The sequence below is a fragment of the Natrix helvetica genome, assembly GCF_964273705.1.
Source record: "Natrix helvetica genome assembly, chromosome: 2".
NCBI classification, from domain to species: Eukaryota; Metazoa; Chordata; class Lepidosauria; order Squamata; family Natricidae; genus Natrix; species Natrix helvetica.
In genome coordinates this window covers 170,421,239-170,439,334 of record NC_138552.1, presented here as the reverse complement: position 1 = coordinate 170,439,334, position 18,096 = coordinate 170,421,239, and the positions used below count along the sequence as shown (strand labels likewise).

Below are 18,096 nucleotides of genomic sequence, written 5' to 3'. Positions count from 1 at the left end.
TTTTCGCCCTCCCCATGCTCCTATAAAGCCTCTGGAGTCTGGGGAGGGCGAAAAAAGCATGCAAAAATGGGGGGGTCGCACCTGTAGTGCATGCATGTGCACTGGGGGGGTCGCACATTGCATTATGGGTGCGGCATGTCTGCACATGACCCCCCTGCGCTCCCCCCACTTATGGCACGCGAGCCAAAAAAGGTTTGCCATCGCCGGTCTATGTAGATTCTCAATCATCCAAGTCATGGTTGGATGATTTTAAAAAGGCAAGTGGACTTTCTTCTTTTTTTCCCTTTGAAAATGTTTCGCTTCTCACCCAAAAAGCTTCTTCAGTTCTGGATGACAAGCGAAACATTTTCAAAAGAAAAAAACAAGAAAGTCCACTTGCCTTTTGGAAAAAAAAAGAACCTTTTCGTTTTCCTTCCTTAGCAACAATTAAAGGCTGGACAGAAGATGTTAATGAAGTTTTTGTTTAAGTGGATAAGAATTTTATGTTAGATATCATGTTGGCAAATTTTGCTTTTACAATATGGTGGATACTGATTTCTGTAGCATAAAAATTAAAAACATTGTTATTATTCTTAATTTAATTACTGTATATCTTAATTATTAAGTATATATAGATAGGTTGGTGTTTTGTTTGTCTGTCTAGTTGCTTCTAAGTGCGCTGGGTTTAAGCCATAGGAAAACGTTATTTGAATTTTTGGTTTGAAATTTCCAAGAACAACTTTAACAGTTCCACGAGCTGCATGGAAAAATAAGTAAAGGGACAATAGGAAAATCCAAAAAGGCACATCGGAAATATGAGAGAATGTTATTACAAAAGATAACGTGGAAATAATTTCCTTTGTTCATTAGTCATAAAAGATGATCAAAAAATGATGGTAGGCATACGTAAAATAACTGTTTGGGGAACTATCTAGGACTTTACAAATTGATCCAGCAAAATAGTCTAATAACAGCTGTGATGTTTCAAAAAAACCAAGCTCCCCAAATCTGTAGAGTCTGAAGAAAACCTGTTAAAGTATTAACATTTCCTACTATAGGGAAGAGGTCTCCAGATGCTACAAAGGATAATGGAATGATACTGAATCCACTATTATGTGTGGATTCCTTTATAGGACTATTAAAGCCAGTCTTATAAAACCACCATACCTTGAATTTGGTGCCCACGCTGATAAAACTTAGTTTTCCCGCTTTTTGCTTAGTATCCTTATTGTTGTTAGTGTTGGACTCAAAAAGTAGTCGGATAAATTTATCTTTGGATTCACATATAAGGGACTCCAGAGACATATGCAAAGCATCATTGTTTTTCTCCACAAACTGGGTCTGAGGAAAATCAGAAGCATTTAAGTCACTCAGGAGAGCACACAGATCTGAGCTATCTCTAGATCATATATAGGAATTCAACGTGTCAGCCAATCCCTGCATCTGATGAAGTGAGTTGCCACTCACAAAAGTTTAAGCCTTACAATAAAAATTGTTACTTTTTGAAAGGGCTGCTTGACTCTTTTTGATTTTTTTTTTGGCTACAATAGATTGTAGATTGTTCTATTCCTACAATATTTTCAAGTATTCCTTTTCCTAAAACAACTATATTGCATTGAAATGGTATTGCTCATAATGAGCAAATGTATTGCCTTGCTAATGAAAACCCTGAGACTACCAGCTAAAGTTAACTATTTTTAAAAAAATTCTGGTAAATTATTATAATAAACCAAAGAAATAACTATTTTCTATCACTCTCACACATACAGATAGTCTTCGACTTATGACCATAACAGAGCCCAACATTTCTGTTGTTAAGCAAGATAGTCGTTAAATGAATATTACCTCATATTACGACCATTACAACCACAGTTAAGTGACTCACTGCAGTTGTTAAGTTAGTAACATGGCTGTTGAGTGAATCTGGCTTCTCCATTGACTTTGCTTGTCAGAAGGTGACACAATGACTCTGGGGCACTGCAACTATCACAAACACTTGCTAGTTGCCAAGCATCCAAATTTTGATCATAGGGATGCTGCAACAGTTGTGTGAAAAACATTTTTTTCAGAGCTGTTGTAACTTCAAACAGTCACTAAACAAATGGCGGTTAAGTCGAGGACTACCTGTCGTGTTATTACTTGGAGAAGGGATGGTTCTTAGGTTATCTTTGTGTTCCTGAGCGGAGACTGAAATGTGTAAGAAACAGGAGCTCTATAGTGATGGCCATGCATTTGTGAAAGGCTTCCAGACTTACATTGTTCATTTTCCTTTTGCCTTGAGAAAGCAAGTATGAGTTTCCTAAAAGTCTGTGCTTTTAGCTGACCTATTTATTTGTGAATTAATTTCCAGAGGGATCTCCTGATTGCCCTTCAGTACGGTACTACCTATTTTATGGATAGTAACTGCTCTGTAATACTAAATGCCCGCTGTAAAGGGAGAGTTTAACTTATTTAAAATAAACATTCATAGAATATCCATAAAATAACAAATGTTGATTAACACTTTTTAAAAAAAAACTTAAAGAAAGAGCAACAGCTATTAATTTACCGTCTCATAGCAAACTGCTCCTGCAAAATGTCTGACGATGAATCCTTCATCATCACGAATATTTCGATGAACAGCCAATTTAGACTTCCTGGGTATCTGAGGTGAAAAAGAAATATAATTTAAGATATATACAGATGTAAACAAAATACTGCAAGGACTCATAACAAACACCAATGAGACTTAAAGAAAATTTTATTGTGAAGAAAATCCAGCAGCAAGGTCATCCTGTGGCAATATACTGGTTAAAACGGTCTCAACTGGCTCTTAGTTAATATTGTTAAAAGGCACTAGCTTAAATACATAAAAAGGAAAGAGAATCTTAAGAGCTTTTCAAGTACATCTTAACAAACAGATCAGGTATGTGGAACAAGGCAGATCTAATAACCTGATCCCTAGCAGTTTAGGCTCTAAGCATTAAAAAGATCAGTAATTTAACTGAATTTAGAAATAAGTCACTGAATTAATTCAAAATCACCTGTACCGCAATCTACCCAAGTCACCAATTTTCACCCACATTTTAGACCACATATAACTTCTGGTGAATCTTCTGAAAGCAACCCTACAGAGCACCATCTTTGGATGGGACATATGTAATAAATAATGATAACTATATTGCCATCACAATTGCTGTTTCCTGCCATTTTCTTGGGGGTAGGGATACAAAGATCCTAAAAGATCACATCTAGCTCACTTTAAAAAAACAACAACTGTAATTTCACCTAATCCACAAAGGATTTTGCAGTTTGTATTCAGTGATGACATTTTTAGACATAAAGATGTAGGGCCTTTCAATGCTTGGTCACAGCCTTTTCAAATAAAGATTTATTTATTACTGATGCAGTTCTACCCTTTTTGGTCTACCAGCTTAGCACGGCTTATGTGGGAATCTCCATTTAAATGCCACAATAGCTCTCTGTGTTAGACTAGACTGAAAGAGAACAGCTAGCTAAAAGTCATCCCGCAGGGGAGAACTGAGCCTCAAGCTCCTCCTCTTATAATCACTACATGTCTAAATATTCAAACATGTTTTCCTATAGACATATAGAGAAAAGTTCTGTCCCAAATATTTCTCACTGGAAAGAATGCCATACAGTCTCCAAATTCTATTTCTCCTTATCCTTTAGACTGAGTTTCCACCTCTTCTCCGGGGATTCAAGATTGAAGTGGTTCTTTGTTTTATGCCCACAAAAAAGTGAGGAAGATTGGACTGGCCCAAAATCACTTATGGTGTTTCCATTATTGAAGGTGGATTTCTATGGGATTATTACCAGTCCTAGTCCAACACCTAAACCAGTGTATTTCAACCTTGACAACTCCAGGAGTTGTCCACATATCATAAAGCTGTTACGTTTAAAAAAAAACACTGACCTAAATTATGGTGTTATTCTTGAAATATGCCACTCTATACAACATGATTGGCATCAAACGTTTGTGCCACATGGGTAGGTAGAAAGGTGTCTAAAGAACTTGTCACACGTTTTATTTTAGGAACTATAGCGATGAATTCCACAAAGCAAATAATTTCATAACTAGAGTGGCATGGTCATCAAGATCTCACAAAATTCTTTATTCCAGGGACTGACTTTCCATTTTCACTGTCTCCCTACCACAGTCATCTTCTCTGTTAGTGGAGGGTAGCCATCTGGTTTTGAAACAAGTATTTGCTTTTGTGTGAATGCACTTGTTGCATTTATCTTTACCTCCTTAAAGAAAGCATGGCCTTTTTCTGGGTTCACAAGGTAGCCATTCAATTCTTGGAAAGTGTGCATCTGAGTTAAAGGGAAGCTGATAGAATGCAATAAGGAAACAAGCCAATCTCAGGCAAACAATTGTTTATATAAGCTGATTCATCTGGGGAATCAACCAATCTAAATTCAAAAAATAAACCTACTGATAGCCTGAAATGTTGTTTTTGTTTCTGATGAACCACTGAAGCAAAATGTTGATCGCTTGGCTGTGGAAGACGATTTTCTTCATCCAAAATATCAAGGATTCCTATAAATTTTCCTTCAATCAAATCTGTTGGAATGATAAAAACCATAGGCTATTTCATAAATAATATGCAATGATAAAACCTTACGTTAACCAAATAAGAAAATACTTGCATGTATCCTATTAATCTTATACTTTCTATATCCCATAGAAATTTCGGCCTCACAAGAGAGATACAGTATGACTATTTAAAATTAAATTATTTAAAATGCAAATGATTGCAAGTTATTGGAGTGGCTGCAGTTTAAACAAAATTCTCAACGGCACTAATATACTGTTATGATTTCATACTCATGTTTCTATTGTTATTCAGACAGTAGATGCTTCCAAATATGCATTAAAAGAACAAAAAATATGGTAAAATCAAATACAGAAATGCTTTGTATAAACATTTTACAAATAAGTTTTCCTGGTTTAGTAGCAGCATTTTTTAAAATGTTTTGTTGACTTTATTTTTCCTAGGATTTTTTAATATATTGTTAGCTGCCCAGGGACATATGATCTGCAGGACGGGTGGCCAACAATTAATCAGTGGAACAAGCTTGCCTCCAGAATGAAAGCTCTGTGAATGCTCCAACACTGGAAGTTTTTAAGAAGCGATTGGACAACCATTTGTCTGAAATGTATAGGGTTTCCTGCCTGAGCAGAGGGTTGGATTAGAAGACCTCCAAGGTCCCTTCCAACTCTGTTATTCTATATTCTATATAATGTATGGCCATATAAATGTATTTAATTGTTAAACAATATGAAAAATAATGCATTACAGAAAGCTAACAGGGACAGAGACATCCAAAGTTCAAACAGATATTTTGTTCCACAGAGCAGGCACAGGAAGGGAGAAGGCAAACTTCTCAGATCCCACTAAACAACACCATTCTTGAACTTGACACCTTCTTTACCACAAAATGTATGTTTTAGAAGGTCTGGGGGAAGAACCATGGGAAATACAGCTGGGGCTACAGGTAGAAAGTCATGAAAAGTAACCTTTTTTTCTGCTTTCTACCTGAAAGAGCATCAAATTAACAAAGCAAGTGAGCCTTCCAGTTCACTTCTCTTCATGTAGTCATGACTTTTAAGGCTGTGAAAATATGGCTTGTCCCAATAACCAGTGTTTAATACACTCTAAAATGAACTCTCTATTACTGAGATGAATGGTCCAGGCTAATTAACCAGCTTCAAATTTTGGTTTGGTGGAACCCAAGGCATTTTAGTGGGAAGACTCAAGTTGAACATTCAAATGTTTCCATCCAACTTAAAAAAATACTTTTTCTACACTTCCTCTTCCCCAACCATTCCAGCCACAAAATATAGACTTTTTGTTAAATACAAAAGGTATAAATTACAGTATTTTCTTTTAAAGTAATTTAACCTGGGGGGGAGGTAACATTTCCCCAAGTCATTGTTACTAATTGCTTTAAAGAATAAGAAAAAAAACCCAAACTAGATATAGTTCTGCATAGATTTAACAGAAGCCATAGTAAATAGAACTTTTGCATATAAACCTTATCCCAGTACTAAGCCTACATACCTATACAGTCCTGGTTATCCACATAATGTACTTCATTAACACCTAAACCTTCTTTTTGATAAAGTTCTTGTTCCTGTAAGAAAAACAGAATTATAATAGCCTGTCTGATCATATCACCTACAATAGGGTTAAGCACCCATGCCTGAGATGTCAGATTTCATTAATGACACTGCTATTCTTCTGACTCAATGTGACTTATTTCCAATGAAGCTGATCCCACTCAAAAAGAACTTGTCATTCTGATGCTGTAATGAGGTATTTTAGTGTGGTAAGCTATTTGACTTTGGGAACATAAAACTCCAAAACTGTAATAGCTGGAAGTTGTTTTGAAAAAATTAAGCTTATTTTTTTTTAATCCATATCTATACCAAAGAAAGAAATGTTCTGAAATCATTCTTTTCCCATTTTTCTTACTTTTTCTTTTGGTACCTCTATCTTCTCTCTTTCTTGGTTTTTTTTTCTTTTTCATATCTTTTTTTCTTTAATTTTTTTTCTCATATGCTTATTTTTTTTAATATTGTGCTTTTGGAAATCAATAAAGAAAAAAGCTTCATATTTTTCTGAAGCCACAAATATTCCTGTTTATGTTTAATCTGGACAATAGGAATCATGAACACTCTGCCTTCAGAGATATGAATAAAGTTGATCTTTTTCAGTGTTAATGGTATAACAACATAGCATTCCTTGTAGTGTGCACTAGAATATTGTCACTTTCAAGTTTTCAAGGACTTTGCAAGCATGCCACATGTGCTCTAAATGTCACTGGATAATAATGACACCGATTTAGACATAAATCTTCAATAAGTGTTCACACAAGAGTTTTCAAGTCACCATGTAAGAAGAAAAAGAATGCTGCAAGAACTGTGCTGTAAAAGACTGAAACCAGAATCAATGATTTCAAGGGTGAAGATGGCCATTATGTAAAAACATGACAGCCACTTGTCTTCAAAGCCACCCAGGATATTATGCTCTGCCAAGCATCCATAAATTAGGGAAGGAAGAAGCCAGGAGTTTTAATCCCACGACTATAAAAGTGACTTTCATCTTCTCATTACCATGGAGAAGTCAATTTCGAGTCCCTTTCGGGAGAGGGGGCGGTATATAAGTGCTAATAAATGAAATGAAATGAAATTGTGGCGTATTTCTTTGTCCACAACAAAGATTCTACTATGGGCAAACTAGACCTATGAGTGTTCTGCCTAGCTGAGAAGTCAAGCTAAGTTGTGAATGTCACAAGATGCCACATATAAGTGTCAAGTCCTGGATAGAGCAGCATGCTATGTGGGATTATTCTGGAGATGAGTGAGTTTTGTGAGATTCATTGAAATATCTCCTGACATTGCTGTAGTCAATATGTGAAGATGACCAACATTAAGAGAAAAATCAACACATAATTAGGACAGCATATCTGGTTTCTTTCCTGAACCTCCTGATAGCTTGGCATGTTCTACATTACCTCTTTAAGGATCCTTTCATTAAAGAATTGCTGTAGCTTCTCATTACAGTAATTAATGCAAAACTGTTCAAAGCTGTTGTGTTCAAAGTATTCTGCAAAACAAAATGGTGAACAGCTTTAGAGGTATCATATCATTGGTCCATTGTAGCACAGCATTCCACAATCAGGCCTTCCACACCAAGGTGGGCAGAAGGTAGATCTAGAGCAGAGGTGTCAAACTCATATTGTCATGGCACGTATTGGGACTTTGTAGCCCTTCGATAAACCAGGTGTGGGCGTGGCCAGCATGTGACACATCCAGCCTGAGGGCCAGGAGTCTGATCTAGATGCACTGGTAGATCTCTCAAGTTGCTGCAGGTCAAGAAGGATTTCTGACAACCAATAGTTTAAATAATACGAACTCTCTATGGAGGTAGATAGCAGTATTCCAGTATTTGAGAGACTGCCACAAAAAATTAAAAAACAAACAAACCTTTCTGTTAAAAAAAGAAAGAAAATGTGCAGCTAGAATTCACTGAATTAAATGAAAAGAGTACTTTCCCCCATTTTCATATATTTGCAGGGGGGGGGAGCCTTTATGAGAAGCATGAATGAATGGATTCTTTATTAGAGCTATTGACCGTAAAATTCTACAAGGCTCAAAATGCTTAGACAATAAACAACACACAACAAAACAAAAATATGTACATAAGCACGGCCCTGCTGAAACAGACTCCTTGCCCATCTAGTCTAACAGTCTGATTTCATAGTAGCCAACCAGTAGCAGAAGGAAGCCCACTAATTTGCCAGCCACTGGTACAGTGTATAATTAGCAGGAGGCTGTTGGCTGCAGACATGGAGAGAACTGGGCTGCCTATTTTGCACACAATGTTGTTCTCAAGTGCACTCTTTTTAGAAAAGATTTTAAGAAAATATCGAGGCATCTGCGAATTGATGTGTTTGTCTGGCTACAAAGTACAAGTCAGACTCACATTTTAAGTCAAATCATTTTGGACAAATCATTATTATTTTTATTATTATTAGATTAGTACCCCACCATTATTTGTAGATCTCAAGATACTATACATAATGCTCCTTTCTCCTATTGCCACCACAACTACAGCCCTATGTGGGTGGCAGGGCTAAGCGAGAATGACAGGTCCAAAGTAACCAGATGTCGAAGGGAGAACTAGAACTCACGGTCTTCTGATTTCTAATCCTGCACTAATATTTTAATTGCTACATACCACATCCAGGATTTCTTGTGGTAAGAAATGATAAACATGAAAAAGCACACAGTCTGAATAGTTAAAAGGTAAAACACTTACCGAAACCTGCAATATCCAAAACCCCAATGAAAAAAGACGACGTCTCAAATGGGAAACATTGATTTACCCTGTTGACCACATGGTCAAAGAGGTGACTATAGACAGTTTTTGCCAAAGCATCACGTGCATTATTTGCTTGTTCTACTTTTAATGGAACCCTGGAGGAGAAAAAAATATTATAATTACTATCAATTTGTTCCATATTTATGGTGACAACATGGGAGATTACAATAATGTGGACAAAATTTAAATAAACTAAATATTTAATAGAAACAGCATTAAATATAACCATATGGGATTCCCGAAATATAAGATTTGGCAGATGTCAAACTTCCTCCTAAACACCAGAAGAAAAACAATGAAACTACAAGGGAAGAATTCCATGAGAAGCTAATGGGAGGTCTTGTCTTTATTAGACACCAACCTAAAAAACCTTAGCAATATGTCAGAGAGCCAACCAAGTTCCTAATGAAGTTATATAGTAAGAAAACAGACTAAATGATACCTAATTGTTTATAACCACAATCATACAACTGGAAGTATGCTAGATGCAAAAGGTAACTTATTAAAGGTGTGCAAATCAGATTGAATTGAGTATCCCAATCGATTTGGAAAATCAGTTTGATTCATTCTGGGTGTTTGAATCAGTTCAGGCCAAATCCTACATAATGGAATTTTAATGCATTTCCATAAAACACATGCCAGGGAGTATCAAAATTGGTCCAGCTGGATTCAGAGAGTTGAACATAGGAGAAGTCCATAAAACATAGAGGTCTGCTGGGCTTATGTAAAGTACCAATGCCACATTAGCCATGCATGTTCACACCATCCTGAATGACTTACGGATACTCCAACACTGGAGGTTTTTAAGAAGAAATTGGACAACCATTTGTCTGAAATCAAATAGAATTTCCTGCCTGAGCAGGGAGTTGGAATAGAAGACCTCCAAGGTCCCTTCCAACTCTGTTATTCTGTTCAGTAGTTACAGAAGAACTGTGGAAAAGTATGACTATCATTGTAAGAACCTGGCTACATGTTTATGTAAATAGAACTTTCTCATATCCAGACTATCTGTATTGTGTGGATGTGTGTGGATGGATGGATGGATGGATGGATGGATGGATGGATGGATGGATGATAGATAGATAGATAGATAGATAGATAGATAGATAGATAGATAGATAGATAGATAGATAGACAGACAGACAGACAGACAGACAGACAGACAGATAGATAGATGTGGGATAGAGAAAAAAGACAGCATATACAACTTATCAAGGCCACTCAGAGGGAAGAAACATAACTTTTTTCTTTCTCTTTTTTAAAAGTTGGTCATTTTATTTCTAGCTTCCCTGAAAATGTGGAAAAACTAAATCAAATAAATTCATTCTTTTTTATGAAAACCTAAAAATAGCAGAAAATGATGTGTTAGTCACTGTTATATTTCCTAGCATTAGCATTGTTTTTGAGTAATAATGATACCGAATTTCTTCTGCAATGCTGATTTTGCTGATTTTTCTGCAATGTTGATACAGTATTTCAGTGCCATTTATTTAAAAGTGCCATTTATTTTCAAGGACATTTTTTTTTCAATGCCACTTTTTTTGGGAAAAAAAAAATCCATTCCTTTGAAACCAATTATATAAGATGAAACGTGGCTTTTTAAAGAAAACGTCTTTAAAATAAACCATACGCAATAGCATGTGACATTAAGACATCATTGGCAAGACAGAACTTTTGTGATGCATAATCCCACAAGGATTTCAGTTCACATCTGACAGATGAGGTAAAAGTTGCAGAGAGAGAAAAAGATGGAACCAGCAATATTGGAACGACATGAAAAAGAAGTAGAAAAGTTTGTGCTGAAACACTGAATCCAGAAGAGCAACTTGAAAGAGTAGGAAGAAAAAGCTGGAAAGATACGCTGTCCCAAAAGAGTTTCGTTGAGGACTGAAGTAAATTTTTCCTAGATAATATTTTCAAAAATACCTTGAAGGGTGTCTCCAGAATGCTTCCAGGAGGCCCATAAAAGATTACTGCCAGAGATCAGTTCACTTGTATTTTCAGTTCTAACAGGCTACTGAGCCCACACTATTTGCTTTCAAACTTATATTGTTTTTGATGAATACATTTCAGCAGTCCTCCACTTACGACCTTGTGTTTAGTGACTTTTTGACGTTACAATGGCACTGAAAAAAGTGAACAACCGGTCCTCACACTATGATCATTGCAGTGTCCCTACGATCACATGATCAAAATCCAGCTGCTTTGCAGTTATAATACAATACAATACAATAGCAGAGTTGGAAGGGATCTTGGAGGTCTTCTAGTCCAACCCCCTGCCTAGGCAGGAAACCCTATACCGTTTCAGACAAATGACTATCCAACATCTTCTTAAAGATTTCCAGTGCTGGGGCATTCACAACTTCTGGAGGCAAGCTGTTCCACTGATTAATTGTTCTAACTGTCAGGAAGTTTCTCCTCAGTTCTAAGTTGCTTCTCTCCTTGATTAGTTTCCACCCATTGCTTCTTGTTCTACCCTCAGGTGCCTTGGAGAATAGTTTGACTCCCTCTTCTTTGTGGCAACCCCTGAGATATTGGAACACTGCTATCATGTCTCCCCTAGTCCTTCTTTCTCTTAAGCTAAACATACCCAGTTCCTGCAACCGTTCTTCATATGTTTTAGTCTCCAGTCCCCTAATCATCTTTGTTGCTCTTCTCTGCACTCTTTCTAGAGTCTCCACATCTTTTCTACATCGTGGTGACCAGAACTGAATGCAGTTGACTGAGAAAGTCGCAAATGGTGATCACACTATGCCAGGACACTGCAACTATCATAAATTCAAGCCATTCATTTGAAATTGCCACTTATTTTCAGGGTCATTTATTTACTTATTTTATTTTCAGCACCACTTATTTTTTTAAAAATCAACTGCCAACAAGCAAAGTCAATGGGGGAAGCCAGCTTCGCTGAACAACCATGTGACTCACTTAACAGATACGGTGATTCGCTTATCAACCCCAGCAAAAAAAAAAGTTTTAAAATTGGATATGACTCAATCAACCACCACCTCATTTTGTGATGGAAGTTCTGTTCCCAATTGTGGCCCTAAGTCATGTATAGCAATGATCTATGTATAGCAATTAAGGTTTCACCGTTTGACCATGCCAATGAGGTCAAATTAGGTAAATCGGTGCCTATTCAGATAATACTGCTTGTTTCTGAATTAACCTCACTGGGGCCATGTGCTAAAGCAGGGCTGACAAACTCCCAGCCTATGGGCTGGATGTGTCACACGCTGACCACGCCCACACCCAGTTCAGCGAAGGGGGGGAAAGTCCTAATACGTCATGTGACACCGCCGTGACAACATGAGTTTGACACCCCTGTGCTAAAGTCACTATCTACTACGGCGAGCTGGATCTCGGAGAGAAAATGTAACAGTCAAAAGGCAGGCAATTAGCATTACAAAAGGTTCAGAAAAGGTATTGCTGCTTCCTAAATCCCAGGAACTAGAGAAGCTCCAGTCTGTGTTATGCTTACTTTCTTCCTCTCTGCAACAGTTGAGAGGAGTCAATATCCTGAAACTTTAACCATGAGGAAACAATATACTTAGGTGAGAACACATTTGGTTCAGCCTTATTTTTATGCCCTAAACCAAAGCTTCCCTAGCTTTGCCCTTTGTTCCTCAAAACCACTTATCAAAAAGTCCTTTATACCCAATGTAGGTTAAAAAAAACTCAACTTAAATATCCCTGTTGTAATTAGATGATGAGTTGACACATCATTAACCAAAGAAAAACCACTTTACCAAATTTTGGGTAGCATACCCAGATTTGGGAAGCACTGCCCTAAACCAAAAGTAAAAGAATCCAGTGTTTTCTCTGCCCTTCCCTCCTTTCAGGATGGCAGTCTGAACTGCTTCAGTCACCTTAAGCCCTGCTTATTGAAAAGCACAATCCTATTTGAACTGATGCGCTGACACAGTCTGAGGAAAGCTGCAGTCAACCCTGGGTGTGCGGTTCTCTGGGTCAGCGCGGAGAGGAAATGTAGAAGGCTTGTAAGGCAACTGCCAGCATTAAGAGCCAAAGGCAGCCTGTCTTCTCTAACTTGATGAACTGTATTTAAAGAGAACTTACTTACTTATTATGAAATAGTAACATGATACGATTGACCCAGTGCTCCCTCCCTATTACTGAAAATAAGAGGTCAAGGAAGTGAAAGCTCTCTTTACTAGAAAATGGCTACAACTGCATTTCAATAGAGTACAAATAGCTTTAATGCATAATCTCTTGATTTATCTTATGGTAATAGGCATTGACAGAATCTTAACTTAAAAATAGAGAGAAGGTTCTTTTCTATACTCCTCCTGGGGCATTTAAAAGCTCAGCAGTATAATGCTCAAAGTTCATGCCAACGGTCAATCTTTTAAATAAGGCATTTGACTCACTTTAATTTTACATTAAATAGTAGATAAAATTCAAAACAGAAGAAATATTTAAGTAGCTAAAAAGCAGAAGTTATATTGATACATGCAGCAAAGGAGCAACTGTCGTTATCTGTTCTGTGAAAACTGCCAACTGTAGAAAGTGAATGCAACCATTCAATTAACTGTTTGTACACTATTTACAGAAAAATAATCACTGTTCTTGATACAACATGGGAACCTGTAAACTTTTAGCAGTGTGTAACTGCAAGACTAGGTTCAATTCAGTCTAACCCGGGTTTCAGTACCATTGTTTCCAACCTAAAAAGGTTTTAAACCGTGGGCTGTTTTGAAAAGAGCAAACAAAAGAATCTTAGCATGAGGTAAATACAACAGAAATTTCTGTTTTGTGTTTACTGACATGCATAATAAAGTATAACCATGGAGCTCCCATTATGGGAGACGCAATTTAGCGAAAGCAAGGCCTACTCACGTGACTTACAGTTGTTTCTCCTAGGCCTTGAAATTCACTTTTACAGGTTTGTTAACAAAGATTGGTCGCTAAAGATATACATGGAACATTTATCAAGAAATATGGACACTTCAAACAGGGGTCACTGCTAAAAGAATGCAGCATTGGAGAGGTATATTCATTCCTGATTCTCAGTCATCGCCCGTGTTTCCCTGAAAATAAGCCCTACCCCAAAAATAAGCACTAGTTAAGATCCCACCCACTCTGTTCCACCATCTGGTTGTATGAGGTGGGGTGAGGCGCGTGCGTAAAAATCAAGCTAGGGCGAGAGTGGTGGTGGAGTTGCCCCATGCACCCTGCACCCGCTTACCTTAGGACCGCGACAGGGGTCAGCACGTGGCAGGCCTGGCTGCAGCAGTCCTAAGGTAAGTGGGTAAAACATCCCCTGAAAATAAGACCTAGTGCTTATTTTTAAGCCCAAAAGAAAATAAGTCCAGGTCTTATTTTCAGGGAAACACAGAAAATATACATTTTGTGAATATTTGGATCTTTCTGCAGGCTTATTTCTTCCACATTATAGCTAAAATTCTGTAAGATGTTTCTATGAGTAAAACAGACACAAGATCATTCTTGCTCCTTTTTGCAGCCCCTCTTCCTTCTCAACATATTCTCACAATGAGAATCTGGTTTTGTAAATCTGGATCCCATTTTGGTATTCTACATGACAACAGGGCAGCCCATTGGCTATATGTAATTTTCAGCTCATTTCTTCTTTCTTTCTTTCCTTTTCTTCATTTTTTCCTTTCCTTTCCTTTGATTTCTTTCTTTTCTTTTTTGTTACTTTACATTAGCCCATATTAGTTTTTAATTTTCTTTTTAAAAATATTTTAATTATACAAACAAAAGCTAGAACGAGAGAGTCATTTATGGGAGATACAATGCTACTGTTTTGTAGCAAGAGGCAATAAAGTAGAACACGAAGATGGAAAAAACGAAATCTGGAAGATGCTCCGAAACACCATCAGCCAAATTTGGTATGCATAAAGATTTAAACATTCTGTCACAAAATTATCACTCTTATAAGATAATGGACCCTGTGGTCCATTAAGAGTGGCTCACCATTCAGGAAGCCTGACAGCAGGATAGTTCTGTAGGTTATTTGCATGTTTACAAGTTATTTGCAAAAACAGTCCTAGGCGCCATGCAGACTCTACTCTTAACATAAAGTTCACATTTGTTTTTTGCTTTTAAACTATTATTGCAACATAGATATGGATTCAAGTGAGCTGAGCCCCATCATGAGGCATTTTCACTTCTACTAATACTTGACAGCTTAGTATTAACAGGTAAAAAAGAAATCCTTATTATTATTATTATGCAAAATACATTTTCCCCTCACATGCAGGGATGAAAGGAAACATTTTACATAGTGACAGATATAATATTACTCTAAGGAAAAAAACACCAATTTGCCTTAGGGCACAAACAGTAGGGGGGGGGGAGATTACCTTTCTTTTACACTCTCAATAATTCCAAAACAGCTCAAAGAAGTTATTTTTTACAGTTGATATTTAGAACTTTAGGTGCAAAAGTCACAGCAAACCTGGTGAGGACAGCAAGAAAGATTTGCTTGTTCTCTTGCAACTTACTTGATAACCGTCCCTTTGGTGCCCCCTGCTGTTGTCAGCATGACTCTGCTGGTTAAACTCACACGAAGATCATCCTCATCCAAGCCGAGTAGTTTAGCACAGTATTCCAGAGACTGGGCAGATTTATTTTTTAGTGTACATCCACCTGAGGCAAAAAAGAAAGAAAAAAGTTCACTAATATAGGTATCTCTGTGTGGTATGTGTGTGTGCGTGTGTGTGTGTGCGCACATATATATGTATATGTATGTGTGCATGTATGCACATTTCTTAAAAATTGGAATGTTCAGGCAATTTAAAATGATCTCCGATAAAATCTGTCTAGAGCAGGGGTGTCAAACTCGATTTCACTGAGGGCCACATCAGGGTTGTGTTTGACGGGGGGGCAGGGGGAGTGTAGCCGGGAGGCGTGGTCAGCTTGACATCACTCCTGTTGCAGGCGTCTGTGGTGACCCGAGCACTCGGCCAGCAAAAACAGGATCCCAAGCTCCGTTTTCAGCTGCCATGGCCTCCTGCAACCCTCTGCCATTGAAAACGGAGCTCAGGAGGGCAGCATGCGGGAGCCTGTATTCGCTGGCAGAATCACCATGGCCCGGTCCTTCGCTGTTTCCAGGACGGCACCGTGGACCAAATCTAACTACCCTATGGGCCCCGGGCCTTGAGTTTGATACACCTGGTCTAAACATTGGTGTTTGTTTGTGTCATATAGGTATCATTTAAAAAAAATGTCTGAACACTCCAATTGTTAAGAAATTATACAGAATCAATGGATACCTTCAACACTGGCATCAAGGCCAGTGAAAAGGAACATGGCCAGCATCCACTACCTTAGAACAGGACTTTCTGCCAAGGAAAATGAAAGGCGGTAATCATTAAGTTAAAGTTGTTAAAGTGTTTTGTGGTTCAGTTCCTAGCACTGTCAGTTAAGAAAGGAGCAGGTAATAAGAGAAACCTCTGCCCAAAATACAGGAATCCACATAGAAACTTCATTAAAAACTTCCCAAGAAGAAAAGGGTATAAAGTAAATTCAATTTAAAAGCAATTCTGTGCACAAACACTCATGAAAATTTTATATTACTTCAGTGCTGTTTGTTCCTATTCCTCTTAAACAGCAGAATACATATTTAAAACGTCAAGAACGGTTTCAAATAAATAATCAAGCTACACTTGATATATGATATTCATTGATCCTCTTTGGATCTCACTGTGTTTCTTTCTATTTGTAAATCTTACAAACCTACTTTCACTCTGGCCTGCCACATTGCCAAGATACCTCTCTAATTCAACATGTTTCTCTTGGTTTCAATATTCACTCAGCATTTTAAATTATGTATTTGGGGTAAAACAGTAAGGACTAAAACAAGCCACAGAGGTACAATTTAGGGAACACTGTTTCTTCAACCCACACTGTGTCTTGCATGTAATAAAAGGGGAATAAACTCTGGATTTCATATGATGTTGAAGACTCAAGTGCATTATTTCCTATGTTTCCTTTCTATATTCTTCTACCCCTACAGGTGTGTGTTTGTGCATTACAATTACTTTACAGTTATATTATCTGTTGCTTCTCAATTTCTTCTACAGTAATTGCAGTTTAATTTAATTTAGTTTTTCTTTGTATATTGCCTTGGTACTGTTAGTACAGGGTAAATGATCAATTGAATAAATTAGAATCATCCTGGCATCATAAAGGAGGCTTGCTCTTGATCCATTGCAGTAATTTTACTTGTCTTAATTTCTCCAAGGAATTAAAAAAAATAGCTTTCGCCTTTTTAATTACATATACTTTTTCCCAGATTAGGAGAAAGAACAGTGCAAAGTTATTCTAGCAAGTGAGAGAATGAGCATGCCTTATTGCAAATAGTTTTAAAAATTATTTTCAAATATAAAGTTTTTAAATCTTTGCTAGGAAATAAACTCTTAATTTCAGAATTAAGTGGCAGAAATTTCAGGATTGCTTTTTTTAGTGAAATAAAAACAATGATTATGTGCCATCAAATCAGCAAAACCATCTAACCAGATGTGCTGCCAGCTTCTTCAAAATCAATATTCCCCAGATGTAAAACACCAGCAACCACTCGGAAGAGGTCCAGCTTCTCTTCATCGTTAAGCCCAATCTTCTTCATTGCAGTGCACATTCTGTTAAAATCTCCATGGTCATCTAGCAGGGGGTCCTTCAGGGAACCTGATTTTTGGTACTATAAACAAGATTAATGCTAAGTAATCGCAAAGGGACAAGGAACCCTACTGATTAATAGCGAGCCAAAATAAACAGAGAGAACATGAAGAACAGAATTTAAAATTATGCCTAAAATTTCAGGATTTTTAGACAAGATGGGGAATCTATCCAGAAACAAACAAACAAACAAACAAAAAACAGGGAGATCTGAGATGAATGAAAAAAGGCACTGTGAGGAACAATATATGTCCCAAACTTATATTGGAATTGTCAAGGAAGAATCTACCGTGCTGCTAACACGTGGGCAGGAACATGAGCTATTGCAAAATCAAAACAGGTTGAGAGCTGCAAATTCATCCCAGATCTCCCTGGTTGTTGTTATTTGTTGTTGTTGTTTCTGGATAAGATTCCCCATCTTGTCTAAAAATCCTAAGATTTTAAGCAGAATTTAAAATTCTGTTCTCCATATCCTCTTCTGTTTACTTTGGCTTGCTTTCACTTCATAACAATACTACTGAATCTATTTGCATACATAATATCCTCAGTCCAAGTGCTTTGGGTC

At 37.3% G+C, this 18,096-nt stretch overlaps 1 protein-coding gene across 5 annotated transcripts in view; it reads right to left on the bottom strand.

Annotated features, from left to right (window-relative positions):
• Positions 1-18,096, bottom strand: part of MYO6 (myosin VI) — a 127,430-nt gene that overhangs the window by 35,393 nt on the left and 73,941 nt on the right. For all 5 annotated transcript variants that reach the window (XM_081941330.1, XM_081941331.1, XM_081941327.1 and 2 more), the window contains exons 11-18: positions 17,373-17,553; positions 15,359-15,503; positions 8,811-8,968; positions 7,504-7,595; positions 6,048-6,120; positions 4,419-4,546; positions 2,528-2,623; positions 1,147-1,320 (exon numbers count right to left, since the gene is read on the bottom strand). In XM_081941330.1, coding sequence (XP_081797456.1) covers positions 1,147-1,320; positions 2,528-2,623; positions 4,419-4,546; positions 6,048-6,120; positions 7,504-7,595; positions 8,811-8,968; positions 15,359-15,503; positions 17,373-17,553 — 1,047 coding nt within the window. The remainder of the gene's footprint in view (positions 1-1,146; positions 1,321-2,527; positions 2,624-4,418; positions 4,547-6,047; positions 6,121-7,503; positions 7,596-8,810; positions 8,969-15,358; positions 15,504-17,372; positions 17,554-18,096) is intronic.